The sequence below is a fragment of the Scyliorhinus torazame genome, chromosome 1, assembly GCF_047496885.1.
Source record: "Scyliorhinus torazame isolate Kashiwa2021f chromosome 1, sScyTor2.1, whole genome shotgun sequence".
In the NCBI taxonomy this organism is placed as follows: domain Eukaryota; kingdom Metazoa; phylum Chordata; class Chondrichthyes; order Carcharhiniformes; family Scyliorhinidae; genus Scyliorhinus; species Scyliorhinus torazame.
In genome coordinates this window covers 175,104,429-175,121,272 of record NC_092707.1, presented here as the reverse complement: position 1 = coordinate 175,121,272, position 16,844 = coordinate 175,104,429, and the positions used below count along the sequence as shown (strand labels likewise).

Here is a 16,844-nt window from a genome sequence, read left to right as displayed (position 1 = left end):
TGCTAGAGTTATTTTTGCTCTCACTGGATAAACAGTGTAAACTAGACACTGCCGAAAATTTTAGGATCATATGACAAAATGGTTTAATAACATCAACCTGCAAATGATTGATTTCTCGGTAATAACTTGACATTATTCATTTAAAAAAGAATCATCTGGAAACCGTTGTTCATTGTTCAGAAATTGTACAGATTTTTAAAATGCCATAATGTTGCTAAGAAAGGAAGCAGCTGAAGCTCCACTGATTGAAGAACTTCCTGTCTTTGAATCTGCTGGCATATCCGCTAGGAATCACTTTTCAAAAGAAAACATGCTAGTTTTCAAGGACTGCCTCTCCTGCAACAGGCGGGTACTTGGGCATTGTAGTTTGTGGTTAAAATGAAAGGAATTTACAACATACAAAAGGCTTAATTCTTATCAACCATGATGGATATGAACAGACCAGAGTGGATCTGAGTTGAATGCACAAATGTAGTTTTTCGTAGAGGTGATTTTACTGATCGGATCTACTTCATTTACATGTGACAAGTGAGTAATATGCTGTTGGAACATCAACATATTAGTGACTGCTGACCAAATTAAAATTCACAAACACATTTCTCTGTTGGAATTGAAGCGCAAGTCATTTAATTGTTGACAACTTCATCAGTTTTTCTTGTGGATTATTTAAATCACTTTTGGATTATGGGGAAGCCACTCAGCAGGCCAGACTGTTTACGACGCAATAATCCCACCTGTTTAGGAAAAAGTGAAGAAGATGATATGTACATTGAAGATTGTTACATTCCACAAAGATCCATATATGACACTATGAGAATTAATGAACAGATAGACCTAGGATCGAAGCCATCAAGAGGTTTTGCTGATCACACACACTCAGTAAGCCAGAGAGCTGTGGAGACTAGCACTTTATCAAGTAATGGAACTCCAACCACATCCAGTGTATTTGAAATTAGAACTAGTTCTGAAAGTAAAAAATTAGATGAAAGAGTCATATTTGATGCATTAAAACTGAGCAGTGATGTGATTCGCTCCTCTGGCCCACCAAAAAGGAGACCTCATGTGGAGAGGAAAGAGAATATTAATAGGAGATCATGGAAAGCTTTCCTGCCACCAAACTTTCCAGACTTCACAGCAAATGAGCCTGCAGGCAGTGCAAATTTAAATAAAGAGAAAAGACATTCAAGCCACTTCCCTGTTGAAATTCCTAATCTCTTTCCTGAAAAAGAATTGACCACAGTTAAATCAGCATTAGAAAATGAAAAAAAATCCACATTTCAGCAAGGAGCAGAAAGTAAATTGAAAGGTGCTGCAGTATTGTCTCAAAGTTCTGAAAGTGAATGTGCTCCATTACTGGAATACAAGGATGTACCAGTGATGCTGAGACATTTGCCAGAGAATCATGCATGCATATCTGCAACATGGCCAAGAGCCTTCAGAGCTAAGGGAACATTAGAGGATGCTTCATTTATGCATAGAAGAGCTTATGAAATAGCACAGGAAAGGAAAACTGCATATGCAACATCAATGGAGTGTGGAGGTATTTTGGATTTGAGTACAACCAAACTAGACACTGACATATATAACGTGCAGGAGATTATGGCAGAATTTGAAGAACAGGGTTATGACATGGAGTTCAAAAGCCATGTTAATCCTGGAACTGAGGAGCAATGTAAAAATGAAAAAATGTTTTTTGATTTAGAATTTCTGAGTGAAGAATCAGCACTTCATCAACTAGATGCTATAATCCAGGAAAGTGCAGAGGGAGATATGGACTCGCTGTTGCAATTTGAACAAGAGGAGCAGAGATTAATTGAGAACAGATTAATTGAAGACAGTGAAGAATCGGCTCTTCAACAGCTAGATGCTGCAATCATGAAAGTCACAGAGGAAGATGCAGATTCTCTGTTAAGATTTGAAGAAGAGCAAGTACTCATTGATGATAAAGAACCTAGTCAAAAATCAACATTTCAACAATTCGATGCTGTAATGGAAACCACAAAGGGTGATACAGACTCTCTGCTACAATTTGAAGAAGAGGAGAGAAATCTGTTTGAAGACGGAGAAGTTTTTAATGAGCAATCAGCATTTCAGCAGCTAGATGCTGAAATCTTTGAAGGCACAGAGGCAGGTACAGAATCCCTGCTCCAATTTGAAGAAGAGCAAAACCTGTTTAAAGGCAGAGAAGTTTTTAATGAACAATCAACACTTCAGTTGGATTCAGAAATCTTGGAAAGCACAAAGGGTGATGCAGACTCTCTACTACAATTTGAAGAAGAAGAGCGATGCTTGATTGAAGACCGAGAAGTTCTTGATGAAGAATCAGCACTCCGGCAGCTAGATGCTGTAATCTTGGAAAGCACAGAAGATGACGCAAATTCTTTGTTGAGTTTTGAAGCAGATGAAAACCAATTATTGGATGATGATAAAGTAATGGAATCTGATATGTCAAAAGGAGCAAAGGAAAACCTTATAGCTATCCAGAAATTAAGTTCTACAGTTGGAGAGAATTCTGCAGAGTTAGATGGTAAATCACACAGCAATAAAAGCATTGAGGGAATGACTGCAACTGAGCAAAAATCAACGAACACTGATTGGAAAAGTAACATTAATCAGAAAGAGAAACCTGCGTACACCTTTGAATCCGAAGTACAGAAAGCAGATGAATATTTTGACACAGCTGGGCAAGAGGAGGGTGATGTCTATCAGAAAGAGATTACAGCGGTGTCCAAGGAGGGTTGTAATGTAAAATTCAGTCATGGTCTTTGGAAGGATATTTTGGTTGGTTCAGAAGAGGCGCGAGTCAATTCAGAGGAAAATTCTAATTGTGATAAAGAAGTCACTGTTGTGTTTGAAGAAAGGGCTACAGGTAGTGGATCTATAGCTTTAACCAAGGAATGTGGAATCCATAACGCTGTCATAAAAAAAGATGGACAAAAGAAGTCTGTTGAGTTAGAAGAATATGAAACAACTATTCATTGTCCTACAGATTCATCCATACCATCAAATATAAATTTTGATTGCTGTGCTCAGGAGGTCGGAATTTTGCCCAATGTGCAAGAGACCAAGAAAGTATGGGGGAACTCTATGCAATTAAATGAACTTGATATAATTGAATATCCTTCAACAAACTCCACTGTAACATCACATCTAGATCTCTCCTACTGTGCTTTAGAGATGGCAATGTTGTCCAATGAGGAGGAGGCCAAGGATGTGCAGGCAGCGTTTGTACAATTGGGAGAATGTGAAATGGCTGTTGAGCCTCTGACTATAAATTCTCCTTTAGAATCCAGTGAAGAACTGTCAAACTATAATCAGGAAGTATCAATAATTCCTTGTGTGCTTGATGTAGGCTGTATTGTGGAGAAATTCCCTGGTGACTATAATGGAGAGGAGCAGTGCCTTAATTCAGAGAAAGAAAATAGGAATTGCATTGAATTTGAAGTACAGAAAATTGACTTTCAATTCGAATTTTCAAACTTGGAACTGGAACCTGAAGCAACTGAGATTCAACTTCTTCACACTGGTTGCACTGATATTTGGTTCAATGAGCAGAAAGGTTTGATAGATTTGGATGAAACAAAATGGTCAGAAAGTTTAGATGCTGTTGCTCCAATGGACGTACATAGCTCAGAACAACAATTTGAAAGTGATCCTCCAAAAATAGATTTTGAGTCTGATTTGATGGTTCAAAACAGTAACTGTTCCAGTGAAGTATTGTTATTTGACATGGATACTGAGCAGCTACTTGAAGCAATTAGGTTTCTCTTCCAATCTAATGACGAAGTGGACATTAATGAAGCAAATGTGACAACACAAGCAACTGCAGCTGGAAGTAGGGAAATGGACCTGAAAGCAAATGTGTGGGAAAATCTTTCTGGTTCATGCCTTGAGGATGACTTTATTGAAGCTGGGATGCTAGAGTATTTATTTGAGTTAAAATCGCCGGAAGAATCCAATGACACTAATCCAAGAGAATTGACCTTGGAGCCAGGTTCACTCAATATAATTTTAGACACTGAAGCAGAGGAATTCACTGTGGAACCAAATGAAGTTGATTTTTCTATTTTAAGTGAAGAGCTGGATGCAGATATTGAGGTATTTATGTTACTGTCTGATGTTTGAAATTGCTAATTTTCCTGGCCAAATTAATGATGAGCATGACATAAAAGCATATGAAGCTACTTATTTGTATAATAAAGTAAAAGTAAAAATTTAACTTTCATTTCTGATACATATTCAAATGGACCTACAAGCCTCTAAGAGAGATTTAACTAAACTGTGACAAGTCATCACACATGAATAAAACTTGAGTCATTTCCTGACCATCCGCCTCAAAAGTCAGTTAAATGCAGTGTTCGTGAAATGTTGTTATTATAATGGGATTGCAACAAAAGCTTCCTTCAAGACATGAGACTCCAGCAGCTGTAATGTTCTCACTCTGGCCTGGTGCTCAGTTAATTTGCCTGAACCAAATAATTTGATTATCTACGGCGAAGTGTTACGCACACAATTTTAGAAATATAACAATTGAAAATAAAATTGCATTAAAATGCAGTATTGACTCGCACTGATTTAGTTCTTACTGCTGGAGTGTTAAACTGAAGGTAATGTAAAATAATTTTGTACTGGACGAGCAACAAGTTCATATATCAGATTCCCAGACAAATTGCTTCAGTTAGAATCTAAATCATCTGACTTCAAACTTTGCCATCTTTATTGAATAAGTCTGGTTGGTTCTAAATATGTTAAATGGGACAGAAGTATAACTGGCTGTTAGAGTAGCATTGTTGGCAACAGTTCAAAAGTCTGTGACCAAAACTATTCCACTATCATGATAGAGTGGAAGTTTTAAATTCCAACAATATAACTGGTGCCTGTAAAAATGATGTCTAGGTTAATACTCATTCATATTCTAGCTAAATTGTAAAAGAAAAACTTGGAGTAACATCAGATTATAAACAATGCATGTTTACTAAAAGCTTCAACAGAGGATATAGCAATGTAAATATTACGTAAATGGTCACAAATAGGCAGAGCCGTGGGCATTATAGTAAATATTTGACATAAAAAGTTGTTCATTACCGTGAATGTGAAACCAGCCTCACTGTATCATTGATGAATAATGCTTGGATGCAAAGTGCTTGCACATGACTTGCCTTCCTCAGAACTGGACAACTTTACCTAGCTACTTTACACTGAATGGGCAAGTTTGCTATTTTGCAAATATCATGTCAGATACCTTTTTGTATATTAGGGTTATCCTCATTACTACACAGTGTGTATTCCCTGAGGGAGTAGGATAATGGGTTGTTCTCCATTCTGTGTCAATACTGTAGTTTAAATAGACAATGAAATGTTTTTTGGGGGGGATGTAGAAAAGGCTTTGTGGCAGGCCATTCTTCTCGCCTCAATCAATGGCCCAAGTGAAAATCGGAAACCACTATCCAGAGAACCGACATTTATATTTTTTCTTGATGCAACATTATTTGTTCCTTCATTTAAATTGATTTTCAGATTTTTCTATTTTTTGATGACATACATATTTAAATATGATCCAGATATCTCTGTGCTGTACATGAATTGAGAACTTTTGTTTCAAATTAATAGTAAGTAGTAATTATTCCAATCTTTCTCGAAATTGAATTGTTATGGCCAATTGCTAGAAATCACAGTTTAATTGCACAGTTACATTGAACTTCATTGCTCAAATATTCACGCTATGAGAGTTTAGCAAATTTTGGAAAGTTCTGATATTTTAACCTTCTTGTGCATTACTTGTTCCATAATTTTCCAGTTATGTATGGTTTTGCTATGCATTTACACAAATGGGATTATGCTTAGCAGCAGATACACATGGATGTTAATGATATCACTGAGTTAGATTTTGTGAAAATGGCTACCAGCTGCGCATAGAAACCATTGACAATTATACCTCTGGTGTTTGCTAATCTTATTGCTTTAAAAACATAACTACAGTACTAGATTTTTGTCTGCAGCCCATTTGACTTCTGAATTAATCAGGAAACTCTTACCTTGATCAGTTTCCAAACCCCCTTGCTGTCTGACTACTGGGACTATAGCTTTTAAATCTTAAGAATACAGCTGCATGTTTCTTGCAACAGACAAAAACATAGCACAAGCCAGATCCTCCTCCATTGCTGACCTTGGTTAAAAGGATGTCATTTGGAACTGCCGCCAACTCAATTTGTTTAAAATATTCTGAGCTAACTTAATGCAGTAATGGACCCAAATCTCAAAAAGTATGCCTGAACTATCTTCTTAATAGTTTAGCCCGTTGATGATGAAATTGGAATCTGGTTACTGATTTTCATAAAATTCATAGAATTTACAGTGCAGAAGGAGGCCATTCAGTCCATCGAGCCTGCACCAGCCCTTGGAAAGAGCACACCACCCAAGCCCATACCTCTACCCTATCCCAGTAACCCAACCTAACCTAACCTTTTTGGACACTAAGGGCAATTTAGCATGGCCAATCCACCTAACATGCAGTTTGAACTTCAACATGTGAATGCAGGCAGACATTAGTTTGAACAGAGTTTGGCGGCCAACACTTTCTGGTTTTCCTATAAAAATATTGAAAGTCTTTTTATAAATTAATTTGCCAGATACAGGTATATGTGTTAAAATTGACATTTATTATCTATCCTTGGTTTCCTTGAAGGTTCACTCAAAATGCTATTGGGGAGGTGTATGTGGCCCCATCAGGATGGTGTATGATTTGGACTTGGAGATGGTGCTGTTCCCTTGCACCTATTGCTGTTGTCTAGTTAGTGGAGGGCAAGTTTGGGATGTGCTGTCAAAGAGACCTTCGCAAGTTTCTCCAGTATAGATAGCACACACTAACTCCTCCCACTGTACACTGGTGGCGATGGCATGGATGTTTAATCTAGGAATTGAGGTGCTGATCAAGCAGACAGCTTTGTCGTGAATGGAGTTAAGCTTCTTGATTGTTATTGCATTTGCATCTTCCAGGTAAATTGAAGTGTATCCAATCACACTCCTGACTTGTGTCTTATTGGTGACAAAGAGGCTTTAGCAAGTCAGGAGGTGAGTCATCTGCCAAATACCCAGCATCTGACTGGCTGTGGAAGGCACTGCATTTTGTGTAGCTGAACCTGTGGATGTTCTGATAAATTATGACCTCCCACTGTCACTGCCAGGGGATGTTGGTTGGGACTCAGCAATGATAATTCCATGAATTTGTTATAGCAAGGTGGTTATACTCCCTCTTGACGGCACTTTAGAACCTTGCAAAACAGGATTTTATTCTTTATAAAGTTATTACAAGTGTATATTCTGTTATGCAGAAGACTGATTTATGGGCATCAACATCAATGACATAACATCTCAAAACATAATGTATCACTACCCAAGCGGGAAGTTCCCAATGATGCATGCCTTTTAAGATTTGGGCGGAAAAACTATTCTTAATTGTCGCTACTCTTCCAATGGTTACAAATTTCTTAAACCTTTAATGTAATTTGTTTCTGCTTACCATCTTTTAAATTCTATGGCTTCTCTTTTGTCAGTACGTTGTTAGCTCATTTAGGATGGTGTGGACTGTGAAATTATTCCTTGCTTTTCGTTCCTCAAAGGCTATTTCCACTCAACCTAATTATCACTCACATGCCATAGAATTGCTTCTTGATTGATTATTTTTTTCTCTATCATCTGCACTGTGTATATTAGAACTGTGTACATTGCATGGAAAGCAATACTTGAAATCAGATCTCCTGGCATGAGAACATTGTACTTATTAACTGTGATTTTAGTTTTGTCTGTTGTAGATAAGTAATGACATAGCAAAGCCCTTGTGCGTTAATTCCCTCTTTTTTAACATTCAAAATATATTGCATTTACTATTGTGAAAGCTGCTGGAACATTTTCCAGCATTGGTCATTTATTTGATCAAATACAGTTTTACACAAGTGCTCTTGGTCAAGGTTTTTTCCTGGATCTCTAATTATGGAATATAAATATGTCATCAATTGTAGCACAAAATGAGTAACAGCGAATCAGCAAATCGTTTAGCACTCTGCCCAAATTGTTCTTTAGTTGACTATTGGAAAACAGGTTGCCAGTCGACTGTCATTTTATTCCAAGATGAATTTAGAGAGTAGTGATTTGTCAGTAACTTGAACCTTCTCTGCTGCCCAGTACAGGGTAGGGAAATCAATTAAAATGCCTGGTCTCAGATTTGGTTGGGAGTTGGCTTACCACATCAAACAGCTAAAATTAAATATTCTTTCTTGGCACTCCTAGTTAAGTTGTTAACAAGTTTTTCTGTCTGCACAATGGAGAAAATAAAAATAAACGGAGAAATTTTTGATTTTAAAGAAGATGAAATTCATTCTTGGGCACTTTGTTTTTCTTAGGCTTTGCACATCGGTCTGTGGGTCCAGGGGATGCACCCTACACAACAATTAAGGAAGTTTCACAACTATGTTAGGCCATTGTATGTTCATTCAAAAGAACTATGCAATTAATATTTACAAACTGTTTATTTAAAAAAAACCACAGAATTTACAGTGCAGAAGGAGGCCATTCGGCCTATCAAGTCTGCACCGTCCTTGGAAAGAGCACACCACCCAAGCCCACACCTCCACCCTATACCCACACTTCCACCCTATACCCACACTTCCACCCTATCCCCGTAACCCCACCTTACCTTACCTTTTTTGGACACAAAGGGCAATTTGGCATAGCCAACCCACCTACCCCTGCACATCTTTGGACTGTGGGAGGAAACCGGAGCACCCGGAGGAAACCCATGCAGACACGGGGAGAATGTGCAGACTCCGCACAGACAGTGACCCAAGCCAGGAATCGAACCCGGGACCCTGGCGCTGTGAAGCCATTGTGCTAACCACTATGCTACCGTGCTGCCACTACTTTGAGTAGTGAGAATAGCTAAAAATGAAACCATTTATAATTTTTCAAATTACATCATGCTCCATTCTGTCTCTGGGCCTGGAATTGTATGATCCATTGTCAAACAATCTGCCCCATGGAGTAGTCATTTATTTCACGTCTTTCCTCTGTTCATGGTACCCCAAGTGTGCACAAACTAAGCAAAGCAACCTGATGAGGGTGTTTTTTCCATAAAATCAAGTGGAACTGGCCTAACACCACTACATCAGTGAGAGTCCTCTTGAAACAATTGGATATCAGTATGTGTTTCTATCACTGATTCCCAGAACCATGCAAATGAATTCTGTGCTTGGGAAAACTTTGCCCAGTTTTTGTACCCAACCCGAGAATTGGAAATCAAGAAATTAACCCAACTTTTTATCGTATCAAGACAATTTTTCTTACTAAATGAGTGATAGAATTTATCTACTGTGCTGCAAATAAACAAGCAATGATTCTACTAGGAGAGTTGAAATTAGTTTAGTTTGAATCTTGAGCAAAACACAAACAATTTCCAGCCCCACGGGGGCTGGTTTCGCACAGTGGGTTAAACTGCTGGCTTATAATGCAGAACAAGGCAGCAGTGCGGGTTCCATTCCCGTGCCGGCCCCCCCGAACAGGCGCTGGATTGTGGCGACTAGGGTCTTTTTACAGTAACTTCATTGAAGCCTATTTGTGACAATAAGCGATTATTATATTAAATAATTACTTTAGGTAGTGTCTATAAATAACTTCCGAAGATGATCTTCATAATATTACCAAAGACTACTATTTGGATTTTCGTATTTTTTTAAAAAAGGTATAAAATGTCAATTGGCTATGCTGTTTTGATTCCTTGACTAATGAGCCTGTAATATGTAGAGGGTGGCATGGTAGCACAGTGGTTACACTGTTGCTTCACAGCGCCAGGATCCCAGGTTTAATTCCCACTTGGGTCACTGTCTGTGCGGAGTCTGCACGTTCTCCCTGTGCCAGCATGGGTTTCCTCCCACAAATCCCGAAATAAATTTTGTTAGGTGAATCGGACATTCTGAATTCTACTTCTGTGTACCCGAACAGGCGCCAGATTGTGGTGACTAGGGGATTTTCACAGTAACTTCATTGCAGTGTTAATGTAAGCCTACTTGTGACAATAATAAAGATTATTATTATTATTAAAACATCACTCCAGGTTGAAGAAAATGCTGAAAGGCATTTGATTATATTCAGATGTCATAAAGTTAAGAAAGATTGTCCAATATTAGAATTTGGTAATGTCGTTTTAATTGTCTCCATCTAACGATGGTAAATATTTTTTTGTTTGTCAGTGGGAGTGTGATCTGAGGACTTGAGAAAGTTTATGATTCAATCTTTGGCTTGCTTTGATCTTTCATAACAATTCTGGTAAAATACAGACCTTTTAAAACAACCATTACCCCGTTTTGTACCTTCATACTGTTTTTATATTTTGTACCTTAGACCTTAGCTTTCAGCTGTACTATATTTCAGATGTCATTTTATATCTAATAAGTGAATGATATTGACACATATAATCCTCCCACTCCTATGCAAAATTGAATTATTTCATGGTATTTCAAGGTGAGCTATTGTGACCAGTATTGTGGACTGATTTGTTTATCATTCTTTTGTTTTAGACATTCCAGAAAGTTCAGGTGGACCCTATCCAGTACAAACTTCAGCAGGCTAATGGGGTGGGGCAGGGTCTCATTCAGAGTGCTGTGAAGAATGCCAACACCCAAGGACTTGAACATGATCTGGATGAGATGAACACCAGATGGAACACACTCAATAAAAAGGTCAGTTCTTTACAAGTCTAAAAAGGAACCTTTAAAAAAAAAATGTAACCAGAGTTATTGAAGTTAAAGAAAGACCAATTCAAAATTATAACCTTTTAATATGTTTTGTATATTTATACTTTGTTCAAACAATGATCAGCTCAAAAAATAAAAGGTTCAACCCTTTAGAATTGGTATGCTGGGCACCCAAGATAACTCAATACTTTGTCCAATGTGTACTCTTATTGCTCTTGTATAGCACCTTATGTTTTTCAAAGTATTTAATTATTTTGAAGTGCAATCACAATTGATTTTGAGTGAAGACAGCAGCCAACTTGCAAAGCCAACCAACAATGGGATGACCATTAACTTTGTTTCTTATCAGTCAAACTAATATTTGCAAGCCAAAATAATCGAGATTCACTCTATAGCCCTTGTTCTGGTAGCTCATCTTATCTAGGGCAGCGTTAAAGTCACGCACGGAAGTCTTTGTTCCAGCCCCCTCTCTGCCTCCCCGTTCTCCGTTCTGGATCACTACTTCCTCTTTCACTAATTTAACTTTCACCCCCTTCTCAGCTTAATTGTGTTCTTTTAATTTTTATTCTCCCCATACGATGCTTGGATACTGGGGAATCCTAAAGTACAGTTGTTAAGAGCACATTCTGTAATGATTAATTTTTTTCCCCAGGTGGCAGAGCGTATATCCCAGTTACAAGAAGCACTGTTGCATCGTGGAAAGTTCCAGGATGCTTTGGAACCTTTGTTGAGTTGGCTTACAGATACTGAAGAACTTATCGCCAATCAGAAACCTCCATCAGCAGAATACAAAGTGGTGAAGGCACAAATTCAAGAACAGAAGGTATTTTACGCTGTTGGATTGAGGCAATAGGTCTAGGTTATTTTCCATAGATAAGGTAGAATATTGGCGGTTGTCCATAGAATCCCTACAGTACAGAAAGAGGCCATTCGGCCCATCGAGTCTGCACCGACCTTCTGAAAGTCGCCATACCTAGGCCCACTCCCCCACCCTAACCCTGTAACCTCATCTGTCCTTTGGAGACTAATGGGGTAATTTGGCATGTCCAGTTTGCCTAACCTGCACATCTCTGAACTGTGGGAGGAAACCCAAGCAGACACAGAACGTGCAAACTCACACAGACAGTCACCCAAGGCCAGAATTGGGCCCCTGGTGCTGTGAGACAACCATTGTGCCACGGTGCTCTTTTAATCGCTACATACGTAATAGGGGTGAAATTTGCAGCATTGAGCAAACTTCTAGAATACCATGCTGCATTTTTATTTTCGAAGTATAGACTACTATAAAGGGGCATTTGTTCCATCCATATTCAAAGATGAACAAGTGGCCATCCACTGAATCTATACCAAATCTGTACAGTGAAAATTATTATTTAAAATAAAAATTCGTGCCAATTTTCTATAATTTCTTAAAGAGCATTGCCTTCATGATTAGGAGTGAGATCTTCCAGTTGTTCAGGATCTTCTGGTCCCACCGACTATGCACCCCCGCCCATGGGTTTCCCAGTGGGGTGGGGTGGATTCAATGGGAAATCCCATTGACAGCGGGACAGGAAGATCCAGCGGCCAGCCAACATCAGGCCACCTTCCGCCGCGCGGGGAGGCCAGAGAATCTCACCCAAGGGTTTTGTCAAAGTTGATTTTTTTTTTTTGCTGCTATACGATGTGGAGGCTTGAAATGTTTGTCATGTTATTTGTATATAACTTGGCCATGAGGAAAGTGGGACATTATTCATCTGCTTCTACCAAAAGAAAACGGGAGTTTGTAAAACAATTTTTCATGGAAATGTTGGCTCTTTTTTTCAATAGACCATAACAATTCACTTACTCTAAAATTTGATCCAGTTTAAAAATTTTCATTATCTGAGTGGCGCAAGAAAATATGTGAACAGCTAAAGAGCTGTGCAAATGGAACAGGAGAACTTTAAATTGAAGTTGACTACTTTAATTAACTGACTGGCATAATTTGTTTACTGACGTGATTCACGTTCAGCAAAATCTCAATCCCCTTGCAATTTCTAGAACTGTTGATAAAATGTTTGCATTTTGGACTGTGTTCTGAGTTTTCTTATTACTGAATTGCAGCCTTGATGTTTTAGCAACGACTGTGAAGCTCCCAAGTGGTTTCTGTTGAATTAACTCCTGTGTTTGTGAATAGCAGTGATATTTTTAAACTTGCCTTCTTACTTCTGACTTTTAGTCTTTTGCACACGCTGAATAAAATGAGCAAATGTGTTTCTATTGTATGTCCAAGAATATGCATTCAGATGCATTTTCTAAAGCAATTCTGCATTTTGATTTAATGGTGCTTGCAAAAGGAGTAAATCAACACATGGAAGTTTCTTAGGATGATCTGTTTGTGCTGATATTAATGGATGTTTCATGCTTGAAGGAATTTGTTCTTGATTACTGAGTTCATATATATTGGTCAGGCAGCATTAATGGTTCCACTATTTTGAGCCACTGTTCTTTGCTGCTAAGAGAAGGATTCAGCTTGATGGGTTATTTTTCCCTCCAGTTGTTCAGGAGTTTTGGACTTTTATATGATGTATTTTGGTAGTAAATCCATTTATCAAGTTAAAATAATCTATGCCATTAAAACAATGAAATATACAATGTACCCTTGAACCATTCAGTACTGAATACTTAACTACATGTGTTAATAAACATTGAAACCATCATGTAATAGTGTAACTGTAATTATAATAAGTTTTTAAAGGGGTTTTATATAGGATTAATCTGATTTAGACAGTTTTCTTATTATACAAATCATTTGTAAATTGATTTTGAAAATTTAGCAAAATGTATTTCTTTGCATAAAGAGAATATTTGATCTGCATTGTACTTGATGAGAAAAGTCAGTGGTTTGTTTATGAGTATCTTTGGAGTTAAGGCAGTCTGGCGCTAAGGAAGTTGGTGTATAGAGAGTTCTGGGGTTACTTGAACAGGTTCGGTTGGCTGAAGTTGAAATTTTATTCTTTGCTGGAAAAGTGCAATTCTTGCCACTGGGATCAGTGCTGGGGCCTCAACTATTTACTGGTTGTATCAATGACTTGGGTGAAGGGATAAAATGTATGATTGCTAAATTTGCTGATGACATGAAAATAGGTAGGAGAGTAAGTTGTGAAGAGGACATAAGGGGTGGGACTTTCCAACCTCCCAGCCACCTGTTTCTTGCCACTGGGAGGTGGCGTGCCGGACACATTCACTGGCGGCAGGATTCTCTGCTCCTGCTGCTGCCAACTTGAAACCCGTGGGTGGAGGTGGGCCTCCGGCACAACTACAGAATCCAACCATCAGTGAACGGCCGGAGAATTCCAACCAAAGTCTGAAAAGTGACATAGGTTACGTGAGTGGGCAAAGATTTTGACAGATGGAGTATGATGTGGGAAAATATGAACTTGTTCGCTTTGGCAAGAAGAATAAAAAAACAACATATTATTTAAGTGGAGAGAAATTGCAGGCAGAAGGATCTGGGTGTTCTCGTGCATGAATCACAAAACGTTAGTATGCAAGTACAAGTTATTATGAAGGCAAATGGAATGTTGTTTATTGTAAGGGAATGGAATATAAAAGTAGGGATGTTGCAGAGGGTGATGTTGAGACCACATCCAGAGTCCTGTGTCCATTTTAGGTCGGCTTATTTAAGAAAGGATATAAATCAGTTAGGAGCAATTCAGAGAACGTTCACTTGACAGATAGCTCGGATGGGGTTGTTATAAGGTTGGACAGGCAGGACCTACATCCATTGGAATTTAGAAGAATGAGATGTGATCTTATTAAAGCATGTAAGATCCTGAGGGAACTTGACAAGGTGGATGCTGAAAAGATGTTCCCCGTGGTAGCAACTAGATCTCTGGGACATAATTTAAGAATAAGGGGTCTTGCATTTAAGTCAGATGAGAATGAGATTTTTCTCAGGGTTGTGATTCTGTGAAACTTTTCCCCCGGACAGGTTCATTGAATATGTTTAAGACAGAGGCAGATAGATTCTTGACTAACAGGGGAGTTGAAAGGTGTCTGGTGCAGACAGAATGTGGACTTGAGGCCGCAAGCAGATGAGCCATGATTTTATGGATTGGTGGAGCTAGCTTGAAAAAGCTGGAATACCCTGTAACAGGGTCAAATCTGTCTGTAGTAATCATGCCTGGGATCTTGCTGTTGCATCAGACTGAACTGAAAGGCTAACCAACTCGACAAAGTCGTCAACAAGCAACAGATCTCTTTCCAAGCTGATAGTGTTGGCAGGGCTTCAATCTCCTTCTGGCCTCTTTTCGTGGGGTGGGATTGTTTTATTTAACTCCCATATTTATTTTTTGCCCATTCCCTCTCTGTACAGAGACGAGCACATGGCAGGTTAAGCAGCTGTGTTGTATACTAAGAGGTACAAAGTAACTATTTTGTTTATTGTTTCATCAGATTATAAGATTGAAAATCTGTTACAGACTGACTTATTTTTCCTTAAAATGTCCAAGCGTTTTATAAAACTCGTAAGAATAATAATAACTGAACAGATGGAAAATGTTTTTGTAGTATCTTGCAAAGAAAATTGAAAGCATAAAGGAGTTCAGAAATGCTCATACATAAAGCAGCTTCTCAGGGCAGTTGCACTACAAAAAGGTGAGATTTCAATGTAAAACCTCTTGGCAACTGTTGTCATTTTTTCATTTCTTTTGCTCAGCTCCTGCAAAGACTACTGGATGATCGCAGGTCCACAGTGGAGATTATCAAGGCCGAAGGGGAGAGGATAGCAGAGTCAGCAGAAACAGATGAAAAAGTAAAGATCCAGAAACAACTGCAGAGTCTAGGGGAGAGATGGGGTGGTTTGCTCAGCAAGGCTGCAGCAAGGTACAAATCTTTTCATAGTCACGTGGGGAGAAACAAAATTATCATGTTTTGCTGTGTATGTATATCAAGATGTTTTTCAAAACAACTTTGGAGAGACACTTCATTTTCCCAGAATTAAAAGTTCCCACAATAGCCATGGAGAGTTTGACGTCAAAACTGAGACAGATTACACATTCTCGCATTCATTTTGATGGATTGTGGTTCTTTAACTTATATTGTAGGTATGGTGTGAATGCTAAGCTTTCATATCCGTATCATGGGAGGATAAAACAAATAACTTTAAAATCAGTTGAGCAAAACTTGCATTTTAATATTTTTTAATTATTAATTTCATTGGAAGCAAGAATGGTTTCCTAATTGTTGGTTTGACTAAATACATACATGTAAATAATACAAAAAATGCACAAAAAGCAGAACAGACACTTGCTACATCTGGATTCAACAAAACTCGAGATATGTTTATCTTGCAAAGATTGAATGAGCATCACGTATGAACCAATGATGAGATTTTACTGCATCTAGTCAATGTGGAGAAAATGTTTTATTGTGTTGGCTGTTGGGCTTGTAAACATTTGGCTGCATTACCATTGTAGTAACTTCACTAAGCATGTGCATATACAGTTATGTAGAGGCTCATTCTCAACTGGATTACGACAACTTGAAGTAATAGTTTTACTCCATTTTAAAATCTGTAGATCCATTCATGCCATTGCACTGCACTGTATATTAAGTGTTAGAAGGAATACAAAATGGTCAACTGTTTCGACAGCTGACGCTGGCACAGAACCATTTCCTCAGTCCTATTCAGAAATTTGATTTAAAATACTGGGGTTGAGCATCACATTTGCTATCAATTTAAATACAAATCCATTTTAACAAAGCAAACAGCGACATAGGCATTTGCAAAAGGATATCTCCACATAGATGTAAAGAAGGTAGATTTCAATAGTTGTCATTTTATGTGATTTATTACTTCCTTTTCTCAATAATTGAGTGAATTCTTCTAAATCCACAGTTGTGTAGTGAGGGGTGTTGTATATCTGATGCCTGGCAGTACTAACACTAGATGTGCATCTGAATCACTGGCAGCTTTGTAGGAGAGCGTATTGTCTAAATGCTACAATGAGGCTTCACTCTGCTTAATAACTAAAGCTATTAAATTTGATCTCTGATTATGGACCATTCAAATCAAAAACCTACATTTATCCAAAGACCCTCCCTTAGAACAGATGTTAACAAGTATTAACCATG

General features: G+C 38.2%; 1 protein-coding gene across 28 annotated transcripts in view; it reads left to right on the top strand.

Annotated features, from left to right (window-relative positions):
• macf1a (microtubule actin crosslinking factor 1a) overlaps positions 1-16,844 on the top strand; it is a 999,246-nt gene that overhangs the window by 869,613 nt on the left and 112,789 nt on the right. For all 28 annotated transcript variants that reach the window (XM_072501197.1, XM_072501201.1, XM_072501190.1 and 25 more), the window contains 3 exons: positions 10,569-10,730; positions 11,398-11,568; positions 15,427-15,593. In XM_072501197.1, the coding sequence (XP_072357298.1) occupies positions 10,569-10,730; positions 11,398-11,568; positions 15,427-15,593 (500 nt within the window). The remainder of the gene's footprint in view (positions 1-10,568; positions 10,731-11,397; positions 11,569-15,426; positions 15,594-16,844) is intronic.